Source organism: Rhinatrema bivittatum, chromosome 1, assembly GCF_901001135.1.
Source record: "Rhinatrema bivittatum chromosome 1, aRhiBiv1.1, whole genome shotgun sequence".
Classification (NCBI taxonomy): domain Eukaryota; kingdom Metazoa; phylum Chordata; class Amphibia; order Gymnophiona; family Rhinatrematidae; genus Rhinatrema; species Rhinatrema bivittatum.
In genome coordinates, this window is record NC_042615.1 from 838639362 (window position 1) to 838664997 (window position 25636).

The window sequence follows — 25636 nt, forward strand, 5'->3', positions numbered from 1 at the left end:
CTGTTGGAAACAGGATGCTGGGCTTCATGGACCCTTGGTCTGACCCAGTATGGCAATTTCTTATGTTCTTATGAATTTATCCAGTCTTTTTTAAACCCACCTACATTAATTGTCTTAACTACAAACTCTGGTAAGAAATTGCAGAGCATAATTGTGCATTGAGTGAAAAAGAATTTTCTCAGACTTGTTTTAAATGTGGTACTTGCTAACTTCATGGAGTGCCCCCTAATTCTTGTATTATCCGAAAGAGCAAGTAACTGATTCACATCTACCCGTTCTAGACCTCTCATGATTTTGTAGACCTCTATCATATCCCTCCTCAGTCGTCTCTTCTCCACGCTGAAAAGTCCTAACCTCTTTAGCCTTTCCTCATAGGGAAGCTGTTCCATTCCCTTTATCATTTTGGTTGCCCTTCTCTGTACCTTCTCCATCACAATTATATCTTTTTTGAGATGCGGCGACCAGAATTGTACACAGTATTCAAGGTGCAGTCTCACCATGGAGCGATACAGAGGCATTATGACATTTTCCGTTTTTTTATTTTTTATTTATATAATTTGACAAGCATCAACTTGTAATAGAATAAACTACAATACAGATTTGAAATATTCAGTTAAACAAACAAATATAGAGAGCATTTCTCTGTTTGTAGAAAAATATAAGAAAAATGGAGAGCTTCAAAATAGAGCGGAACAAAGAGAATAAAACATCAGAAATTCAGGCACGCCTGAAAGTACCTCCCACCATATTCCATTGACACCATTAAACATCAGGTCTAAACACGGCTAGCAAGTGAGTCCAAGAACACTCTCAACTGACTCGGGTCAAAGAAAACAAATCTTTTCCTCTGATACATCAAACAACACTTACATGGAAATTGTAACTTGAAAGATATTCCTTTCTGTACTACCTCTCCTCTTAATTCCAAAAAGGATTTTCTTCTCAACTGTTTGCTTTGTTAAATCTTGGTAGCACCACACCTTTTGACCAAAGAAAAGTGTTTGAGAATTTCTAAAGTAATGCTTGAAGATGTTATTCTTATCCATAAGAAATGTAAACGTAACAAGTAAAGGTCTACGATATGCTACCACCATATCCTGAGATGAATTCAGCAGAGAAGTTAAATCCTGAATATCTTGCTCTTCATTATTTTCTTGTCTATCTTCAGATGTATATAAATAATATGCCTTTGATATCATTGGCTTAATCTCTTCAGGAATTTTTAAAACCTGTGAGACATATAATCTAAACAGGTCAATTGGAGAAATATTTTTTAAGACAGGAAAATTAATAAATCTTAGATTATGAACTCTCAGCATGTTTTCAATTTTTTCAAGTCTATTTTCAACTTCCATATCTTTCCGAATTATCACTGCGTTGGATTTCTCCAATTCAGTCACTCTTTCTTCCATTTTTTGAATTTCATTTTTCTGCGTTGTTAATTCCAGTGCATTATCCTTAACTTGTTGTTTTACTTCTTTGACCTCATTAGTTAATCCCACTATCGCTTTTTCCAAAGATTGAAGAGCTTTCCATATAATATTTAATGATATTTCAGGTTCAGCAATCATTTTTAAATGGAGTTTGTGAACCGGACTCCATGCTTTGCCCTGTCCTGCTGCTTTTCCGGCGCCATTTCCAGGTACAAGAAGTTTAATCCCGGTAACAGAGTCTAGCCCCGTACCTTCCTCCACGACTCCGGGTGCTGACTTTACCTCCTGCCCTTGTATGTCCAGTCCTTCCTCCGCTTGAGCTTGCTCCAGGGCTCCGGCCTTCTCCTAGCTGCCCGCTGGTATGCATTCCTCGCTCTGGCAACTCCCCTCCTCGTCACGACCTGGAGGCGCCAGCCTATCCGGCGATCAGGGGGTTAAAGATAGTTCGGTCGGAGATACTTGCTCCGGAGCTGACTCTCCAGTGACCTTCACACCCAGCGAAAGCGGAGGTACAGCAGCGAAGAAACGTCCAATCGTTGGTTGCGTTAGTTCCAGGGGGTGGAAGTAATCTCTCCAGCCCTCACCCGGGCTTTACGCTTCGTATGAGGCATTAGGAAATTGTTTAATGAAGAAATTTCGGGAGCTCTTTACGCTGCAACCAGTCAGGCGGCCATCTTGAAAAACTCTCCAGCGATATTTTCCGTTTTATTAACCATTCCCTTCCTAATAATTCCTAACATTCTGTTTGCTTTTTTGACTGCTGCAGCACACTGAGCAGACGATTTTAAAGTATTATCCACTATGATGCCTAGATCTTTTTCCTGGGTGGTAGCTCCTAATATGGAACCTAACATTGTGTAATTATAGCATGGGTTATTTTTCCCTATATGCAACACCTTGCACTTGTCCACATTAAATTTCATCTGCCATTTGGATGCCCAATCTTCCAGTCTCGCAAGGTCCTCCTGCGGTTTATCACAATCCGCTTGTGATTTAACTACTCTGAATAATTTTGTATCATCTGCAACTTTAATCACCTCACTCGTCGAACCCCTTTCTAGATAATCCCGTACCCAGGGAAGGTATGGGATTATCTTCAGCTGTTGGGATGAATGGCAGCCACCATTGATTTTATTCCTGTGGGTCAGGGCGTATATGCTCCCATTGCACCAATCACTGCTGATGCGCAGATCCCCCATTGCGCAGAATTATGAGCAGTACTTCTGAATTTCCCCGGAGGTAGAAAAGAATTTGGACTGGTTGCTGTATTTAGAGCTACCCTACCGGTTCATTCTAACTACCTACACCAGCAGCTTTGGGTATGGAGCGCATTGCCAGGGCCACCATGCTATAAGCAATTGGTCAGAGGAGGAAGTGTTATGGCCAATAAATTTATTGGAGTTAAGGGCCATCAGACTAGCACTCAACTATTTCCTACCGATAATAATAGGGAAGGCACTTAGAGTCCTCTCAAACAATGTGACACAATAGTGTACGTGAACATGCTAGGGGGCACTCACAGCACCAGACTTGTGGAAGAAGTGAGCAGAATATTCAGGCAGAAAAGAATCTGCCTCTACTGTCAGCATCTCATATTTCAGGAAAAGAAAATATTCAAGTGGGCTTTCTCAGCAGATATAGGCTAAGACCAGGTGAATGGGAGACCAGCCAGGACGCCTTCAAGATGGCAGGGGAATGATGGGTCTACTGTCCATGGATTTAATGGTAACCCGGGCAATTGCCAAATCAGGACAAATTTTCAGCTGATGGATGGAGCCAAAATCCAGCAGGATAGATATAATTCAACCTTGGGCGAGCAAAGGGCATGTTCCTATTTGTGTTCCCGCTGTGGCCATTGATCGACAAAGTAATAGAGAGAATAGAGGATCACTCTTCAGAGATTATATTGGCAGCCCCAGATTGGCGAAAAAGGCCTTGGTAGGCAGACCTAGTAATGCTTCTAGCAGGAAGTCCCCTGCAGTTCTCCTGAATTTTGCCTTAATACCTGGCCCTTGAACGAGTACGGCTGCAAGGTAGGGGTTGTTCGCAAGCAGTTGTGATCACCATGCTGAAAGCACATAAGAGTTCAACATCAGCAGCTCTGTTTTGAGTTAGAGGCTATTTGAAGCTTACTGCTGGGATTACAAGACACTGAACAAATACAAGACTTCTTGGAGAAGAGCTTGGCACTCAATTCACTGAGGGTGTAAATAACAGCCATAGCCTGCTATACAGGGCCCATTAAAGGCACCTTAGTAGCCATACACCCAGACATAGTGCACTTTTTAAAAGGGGCAAAGTACGGGGTTGTATCCTAGATTTCTGCACACTTAAGAAACATAGAAATGACAGCAGAAAAAGACCAATCGGCCCACCCAGTCTGCCCAGCAAGCTCCCATACTTATTTTCCCATACGTATCTGTTTCATCAACCACCAAGTTCAGGGCCCTTGTTGGTAACTGTTTGATTCAAATTTCCTGCCATCCCCTGTCATTGATGCAGAGAGTAATGTTGGAGTTGCATCAAAGGTAAATCATAAAGCTTAATGGTTAAGGGTAGTAACCGCCGCATCAAGCAAGCTACCCCGATGCTTGTTCACCCAGACTGCACAGATTATGCCTTGTTGGATGTTGTTTGAATATAAATCCTCTTTTCCACATTTATTCCTGCCGTTGAAACAGAGAGCAACACTGTATATGCATTCAAAGCGAAGTATCAGGCTTAATTGGTTTAGGGTAGTAACTGCCGTGATAAGCAAGCTACCCCCACGCTTATTTGTTTACCCAGATTGTGAAGTTCAGTCCTTGTTGGTTATTATCTGAATGTGAATCCTGTTTTCCACATTTCCCCCTGCCATTGAAGCAGAGAGCAATGCTGTATATGCATTCAAAGGTTATGTATCAGGTTTAATTGGTTCGGGGTAGTAACCGCTGTGATAAGCAAGCTACCCCCACGCTTATTTGTTTACCCAGATTGTGAAGTTCAGTTCTTGTTGGTGGTTGTCTGAATGCAAATCCTCTTTTCCACATTTGGAGCTCCCTTCCTCAATTTTTAAAAACTAGATTTCCTTATTATTTTCCTTTCATATTCATCTACTTGATGGCTAAGCAGAAAGGGCAAGCCTGAATTTACCCAAGTGGTTTGGGAGAGTCATCTACAAGTGGGCCTTGGACCGCCTGATTCACTCTGGACGGTGGTCATTGGGCGCCGAACAGGCAGACGGATCATCTACCTCTGCCTTAGACCTGGATGTCACACTTACCCCAGAGCAGCATTGGAACCCTCTCCAGGCAGTTTTTCAGCCACCTGAGTTTGAGGGTGTTATGTTGACATTGTTGTAACAAGATGACCACATGCATCGTCGTGCAAGCATATAGGCTTCTTGGGAACTTGGACTACTAGCTGCGAACACGCTGGCGGTGTCCAGCAAAATGGCGGGTGAGCTGAGTCGCTCCCCTGGAATTGCTTCTCTCCCTTCCATGCAGCCTGTGGGGCCAGTTTCTTCAGAGGAGGGACAGTCTTTTATTCTCGTTCAACTACAAACTGTCACACTGAATGTCATCTGGGAAGTTTGACCAAAGTTTCTTCACAATTGGGTCAGTTTGTTGGTCAGCAACAGGGCTTGGCTTCAGCTCTGCATAGTGTTCGGGAGCAGACTGATGCCACCTTTCAAAAGGTACAAACTTTGGAAACGGAAACTGCAGCACTTCAAGATTCTATAGGGACTTTCTCAAAAGGTCATCTTTATTGGTCAATTATATTGAGAACTTAGAGAATGTCATTGGGAGAAGAAAAGAATGGTCTCTCCCACTGAAATGTTGAGGACATATTTTCTTGAGGTATTGAAAATTCCTGAAAATCTAATGTTTCTTATTTCTAAGGCCTTCTATCTGCCTTTCACACATGTTGAACAAGAGCCAGTTTTAGCTCAAGCTTCTATGGATGTCCTCAGTTTGACTGCGGAGTTCGAGAAATCTGTGGATGAAACAGTATTTCCAGCGACTCTTATTGTGACTTTAGCTTTGAACTCTCATCGTGATTATATCTATAAAGTTATTTTTTTTTGCAACAAGGAGTCTTTATTTCATGGTCTCAAAGTCCGTATTTATTCTGATGTTTCAAAAGTAACCCAGGCTAAAAGGAAGAGATTTTTCTTGTTAAGACTTGGAGTTTGCAATTGGGTGCTTTTATTTTTGTTTAATATTCCTTGTAAATGTGTTGTAAAATTTCAAGGGGTTAAATATGCCTTTTTTGACCCCGTCCAGCTATCCATTTTCTTGAATAAGAGGCAACAACAATATGAACGAATGGCTTTGAGATTTCCATTCCTGGAGCCATTTCTTCACCATTCAGTTAGACGCTACAGTAAAATGGGGCCCTGTTGGCGTTCTGCCTTTAATTTTGTTATGTAAAGTTTCTTTATTTTTTCTTTGATCTTGTGACGACTTCCCCCTTAGTTGTGGATTGACATGGCATAGATATTACCTGAGTTTGTTTTCTTCCTATGAGCTCTTCTTTTTCTTCTTATGCTATTCCTAACAAGTGGATTAATTGCATATTTCTTTGGAAATTGATATAAATTAAAAAAAAAAAAGGGTTGAAGTGCATATGATCACTTTAGACTGATTTATGGGATTTTAACCTGGTCCTTAGAGCACCCTTCGAACCCTTGAAGCAAGCATCCATAAAGGATCTGTCATTAAAGCCACCTTTTTGGTAGGAATCTTCTTCACCAGAGGCATTTTGGAATTACAGGCACTCTCACGAGGAAGATCCTACTTAAAATTTCTCTACCTGTAGTTACCTTTTACTGATGCTCTCATTCCTTCCGAAGGTGATATCCCCCTTCTAGCTGAATCAGACTGTGTTGCTGCTAGTGCTTAGAAGAAAGGAATGTAACGGAAAGGACAAAAGATTGCACTTTCTGGATGAGGAGCATGTAATATGAAGATACCTAAAGGTGATAAACCCCCTTCAGGAAATCTGATAGGCTGTTCGTGTTGTTTGGTGGACCAAGAAAGGGAGAAGTGGCCTCCAAGGCCATGCTAGCTAGATGGATCAAAGAAGCAATTGCCTTGGCCTACACACTTAATGGTAGGCAAACGCCAGTGGTGCTCCACGTACACACTATGACGACAAAGGCGACATCCTTAGTAGAAGCATCATCTGCCTCTCCAGGCGAAACTTGCAGGGCCACCACATGGTCATCTCTGCACTCATTTCCAAACACTAGAGACTGGATGTACAGTTTAATGAGGACACGGCTTTTGGTTCAGGGGTCCTTAAAGCATAGGTTGAGCTCCCTCCCTCATCTCCATTTTTCTGCACCCTTGCCACATCCAACAAGGCAATCTATATGTTGCGGATTACCAATACGTTGCAAACGAATGCACACCCCTAGCGTGGGGGTATCTTGCTTATCACGGCGGTTACTACCCCGAACCAATTAAGCCCGATACGTCACTTTGAATGCATATACAGCATTGCTCTCTGCTTCAATGACAGGAGGAAGTGTGGAAAACAGGATTCACATTCAGACAACATCCCAAGTATAAGGACTGGTCTAGTAAGAGAAAAAGGAAACTAAAAGTTTTCTTATCTGATCATTTTCTTTCCGTGAGTCCTATTAGACGAGTTCAGGCCCCACCCAGGAACATTGGGGTCACAAACAGAGATGCATGAAATCTCTCTCTCTCTCTCAAATTTATTTATTTATTTATTTATTTAGCATTTTTATATACCGACATTCTCGATACAAATATCAAATCAGGTCGGTTTACATAAAACAAAACTATCGCGGTGAGGCGTTACAATAAACGGAGTATCAGAACATTAGGCGTTACAATAAACGGAGTATCAGAACATAAGAATATAAATATTAAATAGACAACAGTGACTGATCAAATAACGTGAAAATATATGATAAATAACATGTAATAAAATAAATAGTGTAATTAACTAACATGTAATAAAATAAATAATAAACTAAAATAGAATGGTATAAATATATAAATATATAGACTGTAACTCGTCAATTTACTCTCTTAAATTTATTTGTTGTTCTGGACAACCAGAACAACAAGTAAATTACAACTTGAAATGCCATCACTCCCATCAGCCAAACTATCCAACAGAAGGAGAAGAGCCATATCCATAGCTGGTCCAAAATTATGGAACTTGCTACCAGCTCACTTATCCGCTCAAACCAACATCAAGACATTCAAAAAAGAGCTCAAAACTTGGTTATTCTGTCAAGCATTCAAAGATGGTATTGGCTAAATGCACACAACATATCTAGTTTACAATCGTTTATCAGAACGTTTATAAACTAAGGACTACATGGTTTGATCATAAACACATCCAGTGTTAAACGTTATTCTTTTCCCCTGAAATTACCTGTAAGACTTTTTAATTGTTTAATTTATAATATTGTTATTTTCAATTACTTAATTTTCTAATGTAACCTCTGTTTTCTTCTCAGTTCACTGTTAAATGTAACATGTTGTTGTAACTGTAAACCGGGGTGAAGGCTGATAGCTATACCTCGGTATAGAAAACTCTTTAAATAATAAATAAAAATAATAATAAATCTTTTCTCTCCCATCTTTGCCATCCCGTGGGAAGGGGAATAACCTCAAAGGATAGACAAAAAAAAAAAAAAGAAAATATACATAAGGGGTAAGAAGGAGGAGGCTCTTGTCTAGTGGCTTTGATAGGCTAATGGCAAAGATTTGTGGCCACTCCCCCTTTATGGCTGAGGATGAGGTCATGAAGGGGATGTACCCTCTGACTCTGACAGCCGAGGACTGGTCTAGCAGGACTCAAGGACAGAAAACTTTTAGGTAAGAACAATTTTACAGTTTTTCCTAAACCTGATGAGGCAGACCTCAAGTTGGCAAGAGCAACTTCCTCATACACAATAACTCCTTTTCTAGTCCCAAGGACAGATATGGTCCTTCAGGGCAGGGTTACTGGTTCTGATACCAGGCTTAATGCAAGGTTTCCATACCTTGCCTCAGACCAAATTACCACACCAACCAGTGGCTCAGTGGCAGGACACTCACCTCCACCCCAGCATGCCCCCCAATTCAAACCCAACAATTATATATTTTTTAACTTACACTCCTCCAGACATTCCCCTTCCAGCTCCAGCCATCTTCCACTCTCTTCCCTGTCCTTGCTCTCTCTCCTTCCTTCTTATAGGTTGAGCTCCCTCCCTCATCTCCATTTTTCTGCACCCTTGCCACATCTTTTTCTGTCTTGCCTTTATTTATTCCCCAACTCCCTCTTGGTGTGGAGGAGTAGCCCAGTGGTTAGAGCAGTGGAATGAGAGCCAGGAACGTGGAAGAATAGCCAGCACAAAACTACACCTAGTAGATTGATATCCAGCACACGTGACACTAGCACTATGAAGAACTATGAAAACGAAACCTACCAGGGTACCAACTAGTACGGATGACATCATACTTAACGAAAGTTAACTGGACTTATTCTCTGCAAGTAATAACAAGAGGCTTCTGTCCATAGTAACCAGGCACGTACATACATGCATAAATTTAATGATTGGTCATAAGGTAAGAGGCGGGCATATGCAGACACCTGTTGATTGGCTGAAGGTAACCCTTAAATTACTGTACACACCCATTAGATCAGGGGTCGGGAACCCATGGCTCGCGAGCCAGATATGGCTCTTTTGAGGGCTGCATCTGGCTCGCAGACAAGTGTCGCCATACTTCGCGGTTCCCCGCTGACCCAGCTGCTCCCCGGTCCTCCGCCGCCCGGGCTTAAAATGCTGTCAGCCCGGGCGGAACGCGGCAGGACAGCTGGAGTCAGCGGCACCGGCGTGCTCTCTTCTCCTCCCCCCCCCCCCCCGCGGCCCGGAAGAGGAAGTGGAGAGCATCGGGTGCCTGCGCGGGAAGAAGAGACCACACTAGCGTGGTCTCTTCTTCAGCGCAGGCACCCGATGCTCACCACTTCCTCTTCCGGGCCGCGGGGGGGGAGGAGAAGAGAGCACGCCGACTGGAGTCATCCGGGTGCCTGCGCGGGAGCCATCGGGTGTCAGCCGGGTGCCAGCGCTGGAGTCATCGGGTGCCTGCGCGGGAAGACCCGCGCAGGCACGCTAGTGTAGTGTCCGACGGGAAGAAGACTGCAGCGCGGCTCGGAGGAAAATGAAAATCTTCAACCGCGGCCGATGGGACTCCGCCTTCGCCTCCGCGAGGGCTGAAAATGAAGGAGGTTAGCGTTGGGAGGTGGCTGCTGCTGCCGCGAGTTCCCGGGGAGAAGAGAGAGAGAGTGAATGAGCGAGCAAGCATGTGTGTTTGAGATCCTGTGTGTGTGAGTGAGAGATTGCATGTATGTGAATGATTGAGAGCCTGTATATGTGAAAGAGAGTATGTCTGTGATTGAGAGCCTGCCTGTGAGAGAGAGAGCATGAATGTAAGTTTACCATTGGGAACCTGTATGTGTAAGTTTGTAATTGAAAACCTGTTTGTTTGAAAGAGTATGTGTGTATGATTGAGATCCTTTGTGTGTGAGAGAGATCATGTGTATGTATGATTAAGAGCCTGTGTGTATAAGTAAGAGAGAGATCATGTGTGTCTGTGTCTGATTGACAGCTGGTTTAGGTGATGGAGCATGTGAGTATGTGATTGAGAGCCTGTGTTTAAATGAGAGAGAGAGACCATGTATGTCTGTGTGTGATTGAGAGCTGATTTAGGTGAGGGAGCATGTGAGTATGTGATTGAGAGCCTGTGTGTAAATGAGAGAAAGAGGACATGTTTGTAAGCATGTGAATGAGAGTCTGTGTGTGAGAGAAAAAGACAGCATGTATTTATGTGATTGAAAGCCTGTGTGTGTGTAAGCGTGAAAAGATAGACAGCATGTGTGTAAATGTGTAATTAAGAGCCTATATAAGTGAGAGAGAAAAAACATTTGTATATGTGAGTGACTGAGAGCATGTGTGTATAGGTGTGTCATTGAGAGCCAGTGTGAGAGAGAGCGCTGGTATGTGACTGAGAGAGGAGAAAGTTCCAAGCAAACCACCCCACCTCCTGCTAATTCAGAACAATCTCAGGACACCTGGATATCAAACGTTCCCAGGTATGCAGAGCAAAAAAATTTTTGTATCCTTATTATTTTTCATTACTGGATCTTTGTGTCTGCTATTTTGAAATATTTTGTTGGTATCTGGAAATGTTTTATATGAGTTTTTAATTATTGGATATTCCACTCATCAGCTGTTTCGAAATATGTTCTTTTTGTTAGTACAGTTTTACTGCTGATGATTTTATATTTCTTGATTTGTTTTATAAGGATGTGTGATGTTTCTTTTTTCCTTTGTTACACTGCATACAGAGACTCTGGCTTGTTGCAGTTTCCAATTCAGTTTTTGTCTGCATGCTTTTTGTTATGCGTTTTGGTCTCTTTATTCTATGTTAGGTGAGGGACAGCACGTGATTCAGGTGAGGTTTTCTGCTGGCGTGTAGTTTCTGTGTAGGACTCTATAGCAGCCTGACTTGGTCCGTTTTCCTAATAGGAGATGTATTGGTGTCTTAAGGCCTGGTGTAATATTTTCAGAGACTTATTGTACTTTAAAAGTGTGATCTTACATAAAATGCACACATTTACTTGTATTTAGTTTTAAACATATTGTATGGCTCTCATGGAATTACATTTTAAAATATGTGGCGTTTATGGCTCTCTCAGCCAAAAAGGTTCCTGACCCCTGCATTAGATCTTTGCGCAGGTTTGAGAGTACAACCCTTGCTTTGTATATCTTGCTGCTCCAAAGAAACCACGCATTTCTTTTATTAAAACTTCTCACTGATTAGATTACTCAAGCTGGTCTCTACTAGTCTTATTTAGTCCGAGGTTTTACAGACGTCAGGGCTCAAATTCTCACCTCCATTGTCTCAGGTAAAAACAGATCATAAGGCATTTGGATATAGGAAAATACCAACAGGACCTAAATGTCATGTGCTTCGAAATGCCACAGAAAGGTGGAATATAAACAAAAATGATCAGTTATTGATGCTTCCCTCCTCATTTCATTGCTTTTCTCTTTTTTTCATCCATGCTTATACTTTCCATCTGCCCTAAGTTCCTCTTCGTTTCAATCTCTTCAACATGTTCCTCTCCTTTCTCTTCTTGCCTTTATCTCCACTGTCGAGCAGTGTCAGGCACAGAATGTCAGGACACAGATTGCCCACACCTGGTCCCTGTGGCAGCTCCTACGGGTGGGACTACATAAGGAGCAGGCACTGGAACATTTCTACCCCTGCTGACTGCTAAATCTTTCATTGCATGTCAGAATCTGGGTCCACGAGATCAATGCTAAGGAGAGAGGGGAGATGAGAGAGAACTTCAAATACATCAAAGACATAAATCATGCAAAGGAAACCTTTTATAGTGGAAAGGAAATTTTAGAACAAGGCGTTGCAGTATGAGGCTGAAGGGCAGAAACTCAGATTAACCACAAGGAAGTATTTCTTTATGGAAAGACTAGTGGATACAAGGATGGGTAGAGATGGTGAAGACAAAAACAGTAACAGAATTTAATAAGGCCTGGGAAAGCAAAGAGAGGGATCTTAACAGAAGGGAGCAAATGATAAAGGCAGAGGTTTAGGAGGATGGTGCGGTATTGTAGTATGTACTGAAAATGAGCAGGCTACATGGGCCTTGATGTCTTTGTCATCATATTCTCTGTTTCCTTGTTTTCAGTGTTTGCGTTCCTGAAAAATGAAACTGTTCAACTGGACGTCGGCAAGATGGAACACATTCATCCTGTTGTATGTATCATGCCAACGCTAAATCTTCAATGGATACGAGCATGAAGCAAGGCCTGGGATATCTCCTAGAGACTACTCTGGGACTTGTAGGGATTCATTGGAGAGGCCATGATGCTGACTATTGGACTCACGTGAAGCCATCCTTAGAACTGTTCTAACACAGACCTCATCCCATAGGATACACTGTGGACATCAGCATTCTGTGATAGGAAATAGACACTCTTCCTCTACCTCAGATTTCCCAGAAAGCTGGAAGTTCAACATTCCTATAGAGTTCCATGCTCTTGGTAATGTCTTAAAAATAATTTACTGTTCTTCTCAAGTCATGGTTCTCCAAGAATCGCCATTCCCAAACTGTTTTCTACATGGCCTCCATAGTTTTTGCTGGGCCCTTATCTTCCCTTGTTACTGGTTCCTGGACCGCTTCCTAGCATCTATAGTAGAGACCACAGTAGATAAGAAGCAGAGAGAGAAGCAGCGATGTTCCCTCTACCCTTTGAAGGTCTTCTGCAGTGGATTTGTCTTCTTGGTCCTCTTTGTCCTGTCCATGCCCATTGCCTTGCTTGGGTTTATCTTTTGGGTTCCTTTGCAGTTTTTCCGCAGGCCCTTTGATTATCAGCTGAACCCAACTTTTACAGCAAAGAAAGAGTGGTCAGCACAAGAGCAAAACAAGCCGTTCAGCTTCATTAGTGCAAATCTTTGTTTTCTGCCAGATGGGTTGGCGAGGTTTAGTAACCTCAGTCATACACAGAGGAGGTCTGTCATGGTAGGCAAGAATATTGTCCAGGGGGTCACCAGAACCACTAATCAGCTGTACATGGACATACCCACCACTGGCATTCTGAGTCACCAAAATCCTCACAACCCGATGTATGGTGCCACCAACCTGAACTCGCCAGAAGTGTGTCAGCTGGGGATGGATGCCAACTCGCATTATGGAGGAGCCATGCAACAAATGAACCTTCCTAGGAGGAGCAGTCAAGCTGACCCTTCATCAGTAACTATTGATATTGTAGAAATGCAACCAAAGAGTCACCACATCCAGGAGAAAGGAGTGGCATCAAGTCTGCCAGATCCCAGTAGCCCTTACAGGACAGCACAAAGTTCATATGATGTTCCTTGTCAGATCTCCTCGTCATTCCCTGCTGATGCAGATTTCATTTGCCTCCAAGAAGTCTTTGATAAGAGAGCAGCAGCCACTCTTCGCTCTATTCTCAGCCCATGCTTTGAACATATCCTGTATAATGTTGGTGTTTATGGAGTCTTAGGCTGCACCGATTTCAAGTTTTTTAACAGTGGACTTTTTCTGGCCAGTCGTTATCCGATCCTTGCAGCCCAGTATCGCTATTACCCCAATGGGTGTGGAGAAGATGCCTTGGCTGCCAAAGGAATACTCTGTGTGAAGGTAAAAGCGAGTGAATGGTGCATCCTCTTCCATAGTGAATGCAGTGGGAGATGGGAGAGTGCTGAAAGCTCAGAAAGAAGGGCACTTTAGGCAGAATGAAAGCAAATGAATATTTCTAAACACTTAGGACATTTCATGTATACACATGTCCAACAATTAGGGGCAGATCTTAAAACCTGCGCGCGGGCGCCCGATTTTATAACATGCGCGCGCAGGGGTAGGTTTTTGGGGGTTACGCGCGTATATTACACGCGTAACCCTTTGAAAATCTAGCCCGTAGTCTATATTTAAAGAAGCCTTTACATAAATTCACTGATTTTTCGAACCCTCAGCGCACTTCACATAACTGGCACTGTACTGAGTTACCTATGCCCTGTCTTCCTCTTCCCCCAGTTCTTCACCCCGGTTTTATTGTAACTTTTTTACTTCTCTACTAAATTAATGTTTTAAGGTTTTTGTACCCCAGTTTCCTGTAAACCGACGTGATATGACGCTGTCATGAATGCCGGTACATAAAAGCAGCAAGTAAATAAATAAATAAACGTATGGCCATGGAACCCACCCCACTGCAGCCTCACACCAGCAGTGATGGGCATGAAACCCTCCCATCATTACCCCTCAGCCACTACAATGTATATGGCCCACATTCCAACCAGTAAAACTTGGTTGTGATTTCCCCACAACCACACAATTCTTACACCTGTCACTATAGGGCCATGAAATCCACCAGCCACTCACTCTAGCCACTGTAGTGTCCCTGAAGCACTCGCACACCAGTTACATCCTGGTACCATGGGGCCCAATTCACAGCACTTACATGCCATGCTCTCTAGCTACAGCACAAACACACACACTAGGGTATGGGACAATCCAAAACTATGGGGAAAACAGATACAAACGAATAGATTCACTCCCTCAATCTTCCCTTGCCCTGGGAATGCTCTTTTCCTCTGCAACTGAAAGTTTGCTCGCTGTGCTGTCTGGCAGATAATTCAGCAGGTGCTCAGCAGCACACACAATTCTCCCAGCGGTGGGATAATGATCAGAGCGCCTGTTTATATAAAACATGCAGAAAATTGCCCTCTCTATGTTTTTATGGTGTTGCTCGCTGCTTTCTCCGGCAGATAAATGAATGGGTGCTGAGCAGCACACACAGTTCTCCCAGCGGATAGCAGTGCATGTCCCAGCAGTGGGATAATGATCAGAGCGCCTGTTTATATAAAACATGCAGAAAATTGCCCTCTCTATGTTTTTATAGTGTTGCTCGCTGCTTTCTCCGGCAGATAAATGAATGGGTGTTGAGCAGAACACACAGTTCTCCCAGCGGGTAACAGTGCATGTCCCAGCGGTGGGATAATGATCAGAGCGCCTTTTTATATAAAACATGCAGAAAATTGCCCTCTCTATGTTTTTATGGTGTTGCTCGCTGCTTTCTCCGGCAGATAAATGAATGGGTGCTGAGCAGAACACACAGTTCTCCCAGCGGATAGCAGTGCATGTCCCAGCGGAGGGATAATGATCAGAGCGCCTTTTTATATAAAACATGCAGAAAATTGCCCTCTCTATGTTTTTATAGTGTTGCTCACTGCTTTCTCCGGCAGATAAATGAATGGGTGCTGAGCAGAACACACAGTTCTCCCAGCGGATAGCAGTGCATGTCCCAGCAGTGGGATAATGATCAGAGCGCCTGTTTATATAAAACATGCAGAAAATTGCCCTCTCTATGTTTTTATGGTGTTGCTCGCTGCTTTCTCCGGCAGATAAATGAATGGGTGCTGAGCAGAACACACAGTTCTCCCAGCGGATAGCAGTGCATGTCCCAGCGGAGGGATAATGATCAGAGCGCCTTTTTATATAAAACATGCAGAAAATTGCCCTCTCTATGTTTTTATGGTGTTGCTTGCTGCTTTCTCCGGCAGATAAATGAATGGGTGCTGAGCAGCACACACAGTTCTCCCAGCGGATAGCAGTGCATGTCCCAGCGGTGGGATAATGATCAGAGCGCCTGTTTATATAAAACATGCAGAAAATTGCCCTCTCTATGTTTTTATAGTGTTGCTCACTGCTTTCTCCGGCAGATAAATGAATGGGTGCTGAGCAGAACACACAGTTCTCCCAGCGGATAGCAGTGCATGTCCCAGCAGTGGGATAATGATCAGAGCGCCTGTTTATATAAAACATGCAGAAAATTGCCCTCTCTATGTTTTTATGGTGTTGCTCGCTGCTTTCTCCGGCAGATAAATGAATGGGTGCTGAGCAGAACACACAGTTCTCCCAGCGGATAGCAGTGCATGTCCCAGCGGAGGGATAATGATCAGAGCGCCTTTTTATATAAAACATGCAGAAAATTGCCCCTCTCTATGTTTTTATGGTGTTGCTTGCTGCTTTCTCCGGCAGATAAATGAATGGGTGCTGAGCAGAACACACAGTTCTCCCAGCGGATAGCAGTGCATGTCCCAGCGGTGGGATAATGATCAGAGCGCCTTTTTATATAAAACATGCAGAAAATTGCCCTCTCTATGTTTTTATGGTGTTGCTTGCTGCTTTCTCCGGCAGATAAATGAATGGGTGCTGAGCAGAACACACAGTTCTCCCAGCGGGTAACAGTGCATGTCCCAGAGGTGGGATAATGATCAGAGCGCCTTTTTATATAAAACATGTAGAAAATTGCCCTCTCTATGTTTTTATGGTATTAGGTCTTCAATTAAGTATATTAAGGAGCAGTTTTTAGCAGGGTACCAAACGTACATCTTAAAGAAACAAAATCAATCATTAAATGTCCCAAAAAGGCAGCACATATGCAGTACTTTTTCTGACTATGGACATCTCACAGCTGCCAACTGTATAAGTTTCACAAAGAGAGGGCGGAGTGACGCGAAACATGGCCGTGTCGGAGTCTTCTAATTAATAAATATTGTATTGTGGTATTGAACACTTGTGCACAATCGATGTGTGCATAAATAGAATAAAAAAAGCAATCCTTTGTTAAATTGTCATTGCCCAGTATAATTATTTGCCGCACATTATTTTTTTGCTAATTTGCTAACTGTATAAGTTTGACACCTGCAGAAGATCGCATCTTTAACTTTATTGCCCTTACCCAGTTATATTTGAGAGCATTGGAAGGGTTTTACTGCTGCTCCCTGCTCTTTGACACCATCAGCTCTCCCTGGGGGCTGAAAGCTCACCTGCTGCTGTATGCCAGGCCTCTTTTCTTGCATCCCTTTTTGCCTGCCTCTTGCTCTGTGCTTTTCATACCTAAAGCAAAACCTGGGCCCCCTACTGTTGGGTTTGTGGCATAATGTGGACTCTTGCTGGAAGTGGCGATGACTCCTCCCAGGGGAGGGGCCCCGTTGTTTACCACAGCGATAGCCTAGACTCAGGAAGCAGACACTGATGATGGAAAGCTTTGATTGTACTGCTGTAGGTAGATTGATTTATTTATTTATAGTTTTTTATATACCGCGGAACGTAATACACATCACCTCGGTTTACAGGTTTATAGATGATACTTGCTCAGGGATAGCACTGCTGTCCAGTCATATTCCAATAAGCTCGGACAGCCTCAGATGTAGATGGTCTCACCTGGATGTAGCAAAGGTTCACAGTGTTCTGCAGAGCGGGATAAGCCGAACCTGAAGGGTGGAAATGGAGAGCTGGAGCATAGAGGTACTCGCAGAGGAAGCAGTGCAGATTTCCTCCCTGGTAGCAGGGTGGAGAAAGGGACCCGAGGTCCATGGTGCAGGATACCCTGAGCTGGCAAGGCCCTCGAGGAGCGAGTACCTCGGAGCGCTGAGGAACCCTGTTAAGAGAGAAGATAAGACCCCCGAGGAGCGGTTCTCTTAGGTAGATAGAAGTGAGAGGCCCTCGAGGAGCGAGTACCTCGGAGCGCTGAGGAATCCTGTTAAGAGAGAAGATAAGACCCCCGAGGAGCGGTTCTCTTAGGTAGATAGAAGCGAGAGGCCCCCGAGGAGCGAGTACCTAGGAGCGCTGAGGAACCCTGTTAAGAGAGAAGATAAGACCCCCGAGGAGCGGTTCTCTTAGGTAGATAGAAGCGAGAGGCCCCCGAGGAGCGGGTGCCCAGAGCTTCTGCAGGAGCGAGATACCCCGGAGGGTAGCGAGGAATCCAAGCGAGCAGCTTGGAAGCGGTCAGAGTAGCAAAACCGAAGTCCTTGCTAACTCGTTGAATTGGAGCAGGGGCTTAGATACCGGAGGCACTGACCTCATGCGGTGGGGACGCCCCCGAGCTTCCCGCCATGACGTATTGATATGCGTAGGCAACATGCGCGTGCGCGCCCTAGGAGGCCACAGGAAGAAGCATGGCGGACAGGGACGCCCATGCTGTGTTGGAGACACTGAGGGTCTCGGCACTCAGCACCAGAGGCAACCAAATTTCCCATGGAAGAGAAGAAAGGCAGAAGAGAGGTGAGGCAGAGCGGTCACAGCCGTCTGCGACTGGACGCAACACCTACTTATTTGACCTTATTCTTCTTCAGCACTGATGTTGGCACCGCCCTCTATATCTGCCCCACGTGTACTCAAATTCTATCATGGTCGTGGCTATTATCGTCTCTGGAAACTTTGGGGCCAATGCAATGCAGTGCACTCAGCTGAGCCCTGCAGTCAGACGCGGGTCGAATGGGCACTAATTAATCTCCTAATGCAATAAGGGTTTAGCGCCTATTCCACGCACGGCAGAGTGAGTCTTGTAGCGCTAATCACATGCAAATGCATGTGACTGAGGCTATTAGCATTCACTCCAGATGCAAAAAGAAAACATGCGTCTAGGACCCACATCTAGCGCTCAGTAATTAACACCTGCCTGGCGCGCTCCTTAAACCAGTGCAGAAAAGCAGAAAAAACTGCTTTTCTATCCTGTCTCCTGCTTAATATTGTTGTGATATTAAATAGGAGGAAAAGTGAGACTAAAGTTAAAAAGAAAATAGAGAAAACCCCTACTGGCCGTCGGGTGCAGGAAACAGACGCCGGAATAACAAGCGTCTGTTTCCTGAACCCCCTGGCTGTGCGGTGTTTAGGGAAACCGCCGACGCTGATCGGATTCGCGTTAGCAAGGAGGTGCTGGGGCGCGCAAGCAACCTTACCGCCTCCTTACTAACGCCAATTTAAATATTGCATGGCGCCCCCTTGGGGGCACCTGGGGGCGCATTAAGAAAGCAGGTGAGACCTTTCCAAGGCCACGCAAAAAAAGAAGAAAACAGTTTTAATAACAAAAATTTTAATAAAAATTTCCAGAGTTCTGGAAATTGGTGCCATGGTTTTGCTTAAATTTCCCTGTAAGTGCCTCATAAAATATCAAGGATTGCCATATGTTTTTTTTCAACCTAATGAAGCTTTTCTTGTGGGTAAAACTCTTCCCAGGAAGTTCCTCTCCTATGGAGCGCGTGCAAAGTTTGGTAGACAGTCTGCCAGTGTGAAATAACGTGCTGAATATTAACATGTAAGCTGCTTTTCCATTAGAAATGTAAACTGTAAGTTACAATTTCTTTTCCTTAGGTTCAAGTCTTGTGATCTCTCATAGTGGACTTTGATTCGAGTTACTAATAGTTTAGGATTGATAAATTCGTGTATTATCACTACCTTTTATGATAGCACAAATTACTATGATGTATCTCTATTTTCAAACAGGAAGTGTGTTTCTTGAATATAATTTACTAAACTTAATGAAAAGAAAAAAAGCGGGTGGCCCATGCTGTGTAAGGCAGAGGAGGAAGGTCAGGCCCCTCTAGTCTCCCTGTTTTATTTCCTTTAACAATACTTACACCTCTCAGATGGTCTTTGAGAAATAGACTGAGGAAGTTAAACATTTGGAGGTCAGTTTTAAAAAAAAAACCAATTTGAAAATTTAAGTTTTCAGTTGTAAATTTCCCCAAATTTAGGCCTGCAATTCATTTACTAGATTTAGGTGTCTTGCACCCTGTGCCCTGCCTCCAGTTAGGTTCTAAATTTCGGCGCTAAGGCCTAGTCAGTTTTCAAAGGGCTGATGTAGGGGCCTTTAGGCCCCAAACCCTTTGAAAATTGACTTTTGTTTTTTGCTTATTTTCACCATGTTGAAAGTTCCATTGTGAACGGAAAAGTTGGTAGATAGTAAGATGTTTCCTTCACAATTTTGGTGTGTGTGGTGCTTTTTATGTGTTTTAGTGTGTTGACATCTAGTATCCTACCACATTTACTATAGCACCTGACTTTATTACTCTTTAAAATCTGATTAGAGGAAATGCTATGGAGCAGTATTTACTTCTCATTATACGGGAAAGGGAAGGAGTAGTATCTGAAGATGATAAAGTCAAGATGGTGAATGAGGAGAGTAACTGAAGGAAGATTAGGTTGATGTGGTGAATGAGGAGAGTAACTGAAGGGAGATGAGGTTGACATGGTGAAAGAGGAGAGTAACTAAGAACATAAGAACATAAGAAATTGCCATGCTGGGACAGACCAAGGGTCCATCAAGCCCAGCATCCTGTTTCCAACAGAGGCCAAAAACCAGGCCACAAGAACCTGGCAATTACCCAAACACTAAGAAGAACCCATGCTACTGATGCAATTAATAGCAGTGGCTATTCCCTAAGTATAATTGATTAATAGCCATTAATGGACTTCTCCTCCAAGAACTTATCCAAACCTTTTTTGAACCCAGCTACACTAACTGCACTAACTACCTTCTCTGGCAACAAATTCCAGAGCTTTATTGTGCGTTGAGTGAAAAAGAATTTTCTCCGATTAGTCTTAAATGTGTTACTTGCTAACTTCATGGAGTGCCCCCTAGTCCTTCTATTATTCGAAAGTGTAAATAACCGAGTCACATCTACTCGTTCAAGACCTCTCATGATCTTAAATACCTCTATCATATCCCCCCTCAGCCGTCTCTTCTCCAAGCTGAACAGCCCTAACCTCTTCAGCCTTTCCTCATAGGGGAGCTGTTCCACCCCCTTTATCATTTTGGTTGCCCTTCTCTGTACCTTCTCCATCGCAACTATATCTTTTTTGAGATGCGGCGACCAGAATTGCACACAGTATTCAAGGTGCGGTCTCACCATGGAGCGATACAGAGGCATTATGACATTTTCCGTTCTATTAACCATTCCCTTCCTAATAATTCCTAACATTCTATTTGCTTTTTTGACTGCTGCAGCACACTGAGCCGACGATTTTAAAGTATTATCCACTATGATGCCTAGATCTTTTTCCTGGGTGGTAGCTCCTAACATGGAACCTAACATCGTGTAACTACAGCAAGGGTTATTTTTCCCTATGTGCATCACCTTGCACTTGTCCACATTAAATTTCATCTGCCATTTGGATGCCCAATCTTCCAGTCTTGCAAGGTCCTCCTGTAATGTATCACAGTCTGCCTGTGATTTAACTACTCTGAATAATTTTGTATCATCCGCAAAGGAAGATGAGGTTGACGTGGTGAATGAGAAGTGTAACTGAAGGAAGATGAGGTTTACGTGGTGAATGAGAAGAGTAACTGAAGGAAGATGTCAAGATGAGGTCGATGTGGTGAATGAGGAGAGTAACTGAAGGAAGATGAGGTCAACGTGGTGAATGAGGAGTGTAACTGAAGGAAGATGAGGTCGACGTGGTGAATGAGGGGTGTAACTGAAGGAAGATGAAGTCGACGTGGTGAATGAGGAGAGTAACTGAAGGAAGATGAAGTCGACGTGGTGAATGAGGGGTGTAACTGAAGGAAGATGTGGTCGACGTGGTGAATGAGGAGAGTAACTGAAGGAAGATGTGGTCGACGTGGTGAATGAGGAGAGTAACTGAAGGAAGATGAGGTCGACGTGGTGAATGAGGAGAGTAACTGAAGGAAGATGAGGTTGACATGGTGAAAGAGAGAGTAACTGAAGGAAGATGAGGTTGACGTGGTGAAAGAGAGAGTAACTGAAGGAAGATGAGGTTGACGTGGTGAACGAAAGAGTAACTGAAGACAGTAAGGTTGAGGCAGTGAACAGGAAGAATACCTGGCAAGCATAGCAGGATTTAAAAGAGATGTGGACAAGTTCTTGGAGGAAAAGTCCAAAACACATTATTAGCAAGGCAGACTAAAGAAAGCTATTGCTATCCCTGGGAGTGAATAGCAGGAATTAGTTCTGCTTTATGGGAGCTGCCGGGTACTTGTAACCTGAACTGACCTCTGTTGGATACCAGATGCTGGTTTCGATGGACCTTGGTCTGATGCAGTATGAAATTTATTTTCACAATAGATCAAGATGGAGAACGGGGCGAGTACCCGTGGGCAGACCACAAACATCGCCGCCTCCTCTTCCGCCCATGGTGGGTTGGGAACCCCACACGTAGGCCACAAACATCATCACAGCTTTCCTTCTCAGTGTGCAGTGACATTCATAGCAAGGGATTCAGTCTCGCTCCCTCGGTCCTCTCTCCCCCTCCCACATGTGCTGCCCATAGTCCCCTAACCCTCAATCCCCTCTCCCCTCGAGACAAAAAAGACACATGGAACGCACATGGCATTAGGCCTATTGTAACATATATTGGGTGTGGGCTTGGCTCTCAGAAAGCCACAAATAAACAATTATAATATAGAAAACCTCCCATACTAAAACAGCAGTAAATGCCGGCACTCAGACTCAACCCTACCAATGAAAAGGCAACTCTGCAAATATTACATCAGACTTTAAAACACCAATATACCTCCTATTTAGAAAACACAACAAACCGGGCTGCCTAAAATACATGAGTCATAAATGTCCACTCATGCTTTGCATGTATGATGATTGCCAGAGCATGCTATATGTGAGTTACGGTAGCCCATGTGTGCTTTACATGTGTCATAAATGCCCTCTCGCGCTTTACATGTATAATGATTGCCAGAGCATGCTTTATGAGTTACAGTAGCCCATGTGTGCTTTACATGTGTCATAAATGCCCGCTCGTGCTTTACATGTATAATGATTGCCAGAGCATGCTTTATGTGAGTTACGGTAGCCCATGTGTGCTTTACATGTATAATGATTGCCAGAGCATGCTTTATGTGAGTTACGGTAGCCCATGTGTGCTTTCCATGTGTCATAAATGCCCGTTCGTGCTTTACATGTATAATGATTGCCAGAGCATGCTTTATGTGAGTTACAGTAGCTCATGTGTGCTTTACATGTGTCATAAATGCCCGCTCGTCCTTTACATGTATAATGATTGCCAGAGCATGCTTTATGTGAGTTACGGTAGCCCATGTGTGCTTTACATGTGTCATAAATGCCCGCTCGTGCTTTGCATGTATAATGATTGCCAGAGCATGCTTTATGTGAGTTACGGTAGCCCATGTGTGCTTTCCATGTGTCATAAATGCCCGCTCGTGCTTTACATGTATAATGATTGCCAGAGCATGCTTTATGTGAGTTACGGTAGCCCATGTGTGCTTTACATGTATAATGATTGCCAGAGCATGCTTTATGTGAGTTACAGTAGCCCATGTGTGCTTTACATGTGTCGTAAATGCCCGCTCGTGCTTTACATGTACTATGATTGCCAGAGAATGCTTTATGTGAGTTATGGTAGCCCATGTGTGCTTTACATGTGTCATAAATACCCGCTCATGCTTTACATGTACTATGATTGCCAGAGCATGCTTTATGTGAGTTACGGTAGCCCATGTGTGCTTTACATGTGTCAAAAATGCCCGCTTGTGCTTTGCATGTATAATTGCCAGAGCATGCTTTATGTGAGTTACGGTAGCCCATGTGTGCTTTCCATGTGTCATGAATGCCCGCTCGTGCTTTACATGTATAATGATTGCCAGAGCATGCTTTATGTGAGTTACGGTAGCTCATGTGTGTTTTACATGTGTTATAAATGCCCGCTCATGCTTTACATGAATAATTGCCAGAGCATGCTTTATGTGAGTTACAGTAGCCCATGTGTGCTTTACCTGTGTCATAAATGCCCCCTTGTGCTTTACATGTATAATGATTGCCAGAGCATGCTTTATGTGAGTTACGGTAGCCCATGTGTGCTTTACATGTGTCATAAATGCCCCCTTGTGCTTTACGTGTATAATGATTGCCAGAGCATGCTTTATGTGAGTTACGGTAGCCCATGTGTGCTTTCCATGTGTCATAAATGCCCGCTCGTGCTTTACATGTATAATGATTGCCAGAGCATGCTTTATGTGAGTTACGGTAGCTCATGTGTGCTTTACATGTGTTATAAATGCCCGCTCATGCTTTACATGTATAATGATTGCCAGAGCATGCTTTATGTGAGTTACGGTAGCCCATGTGTGCTTTACATGTGTCATAAATGCCCCCTTGTGCTTTACATGTATAATGATTGCCAGAGCATGCTTTATGTGAGTTACAGTAGCCCATGTGTGCTTTACATGTGTCATAAATGCCCGCTCGTGCTTTACATGTATAATGATTGCCAGAGCATGCTTTATGTGAGTTATGGTAGCCCATGTGTGCTTTCCACCCCCATATGCTTTGTGTATGTTATGGATGTCTGTGCATTCTTTGTGTGTGATGAATGCCTGTACATGCTGTTACCGGTTTGATGAGTGCAATATTCAGACGCGTCATTTTATCCCGGTCAGTGGCTTTCAGACCTGCCCTCATGCATTTCTGGTGGCTTCCTGATGGTGTCCTGGTTATAAGGTGTGACCGGTCTTGTTATGATTGCAAGGCTGATGGCAGGCGAGGTAAAGCATGAAGTAACATTTCTCTCTTTCCTAGGTTCAGCTGGGAGAGATCCAGGGACAGCAGCTGATAGGATACTTGAATTGCACTCACCTGCATGCCCCGGAAGGTAGGAGCCTTCATGTTCTGATCCTCTATGCAGCTGATGGTCACATCTGCTGCGCACAGCTGGACACTTGTTTCTTTCTAAAGCTGATGGTCACATCTGCTGCGCACAGCTGGACATGCTCTTGTTTCTTTCTAAAGCTGATGGTCACATCTGCTGTTCACAGCTGGACATGCTCTTGTTTCTTTCTAAAGCTGATGGTCACATCTGCTGTCACAGCTGGACACTCTCCTGTTTCTTTCTAAAGCTGATGGTCTCATCTGCCCACATCTGAATTCTCTCATGTTCTGTTTCTCTCTGCAGCTGACGGTCACATCCGCTGCGCACAGCTGGACATGCTCTTGTTTCTTTCTAAAGCTGATGGTCACATCTGCTGTTCACAGCTGGACATGCTCTTGTTTCTTTCTAAAGCTGATGGTCACATCTGCTGTCACAGCTGGACACTCTCCTGTTTCTTTCTAAAGCTGATGGTTACATCTGCTGTGCACAGCTGGACATGCTCTTGTTTCTAAAGCTGATGGTCACATCTGCTACGCACAGCTGGACACTCTCCTGTTTCTTTCTAAAGCTGATGGTCACATCTGCTGTGCACAGCTGGACATGCTCTTGTTTCTAAAGCTGATGGTCACATCTGCTGCCACAGCTGGACATGCTCTTGTTTCTTTCTAAAGCTGATGGTCACATCTGCTGCCACAGCTGGACATGCTCTTGTTTCTTTCTAAAGCTGATGGTCACATCTGCTGTCACAGCTGGACACGCTCTTGTTTCTTTCTAAAGCTGATGGTCACATCTGATGTCACAGCTGGATACTCTCCTGTTTCTTTCTAAAGCTGATGGTCTCATCTGCCCACATCTGAATTCTCTCATGTTCTGTTTCTCTCTGCAGCTGATGGTCACATCCGCTGCGCACAGCTGGATTTTCTCATTCAGTGGATTACGGAGTTCCAAGAAATGAATACTATGAGCAGTGACATTGTAGCATTTGATGTTCTTTGTGGAGATTTAAATTTTGATAACTGCTCCGCTGGTGAGTTATTTCCATGGTTTAATATTTATTCTGATATAAAGTTTTTCTGATTCTTACGGTGGTATTGTCAGCAGCATTGCGTTGGTTAAAGAGCAGACGTATCTCTTACAGTCCCCATCATTCTTCCATCTCAGGAGCTGTTCTGTGCAATGATGGGGAGTATTGTCTTATCTGAAATGGATTCTGCCTCATTTTCCCCCTG

General features: G+C 43.7%; 1 protein-coding gene across 3 annotated transcripts in view; it reads left to right on the forward strand.

The window, feature by feature from the left end:
* LOC115079721 (sphingomyelin phosphodiesterase 5-like) overlaps positions 1–25636 on the forward strand; it is a 94443-nt gene that overhangs the window by 18339 nt on the left and 50468 nt on the right. For all 3 annotated transcript variants that reach the window (XM_029583504.1, XM_029583494.1, XM_029583484.1), the window contains exons 2-4: positions 12153–13625; positions 24338–24410; positions 25294–25434. In XM_029583504.1, the coding sequence (XP_029439364.1) occupies positions 12546–13625; positions 24338–24410; positions 25294–25434 (1294 nt within the window). In that variant the 5' untranslated portion in view covers positions 12153–12545. The remainder of the gene's footprint in view (positions 1–12152; positions 13626–24337; positions 24411–25293; positions 25435–25636) is intronic.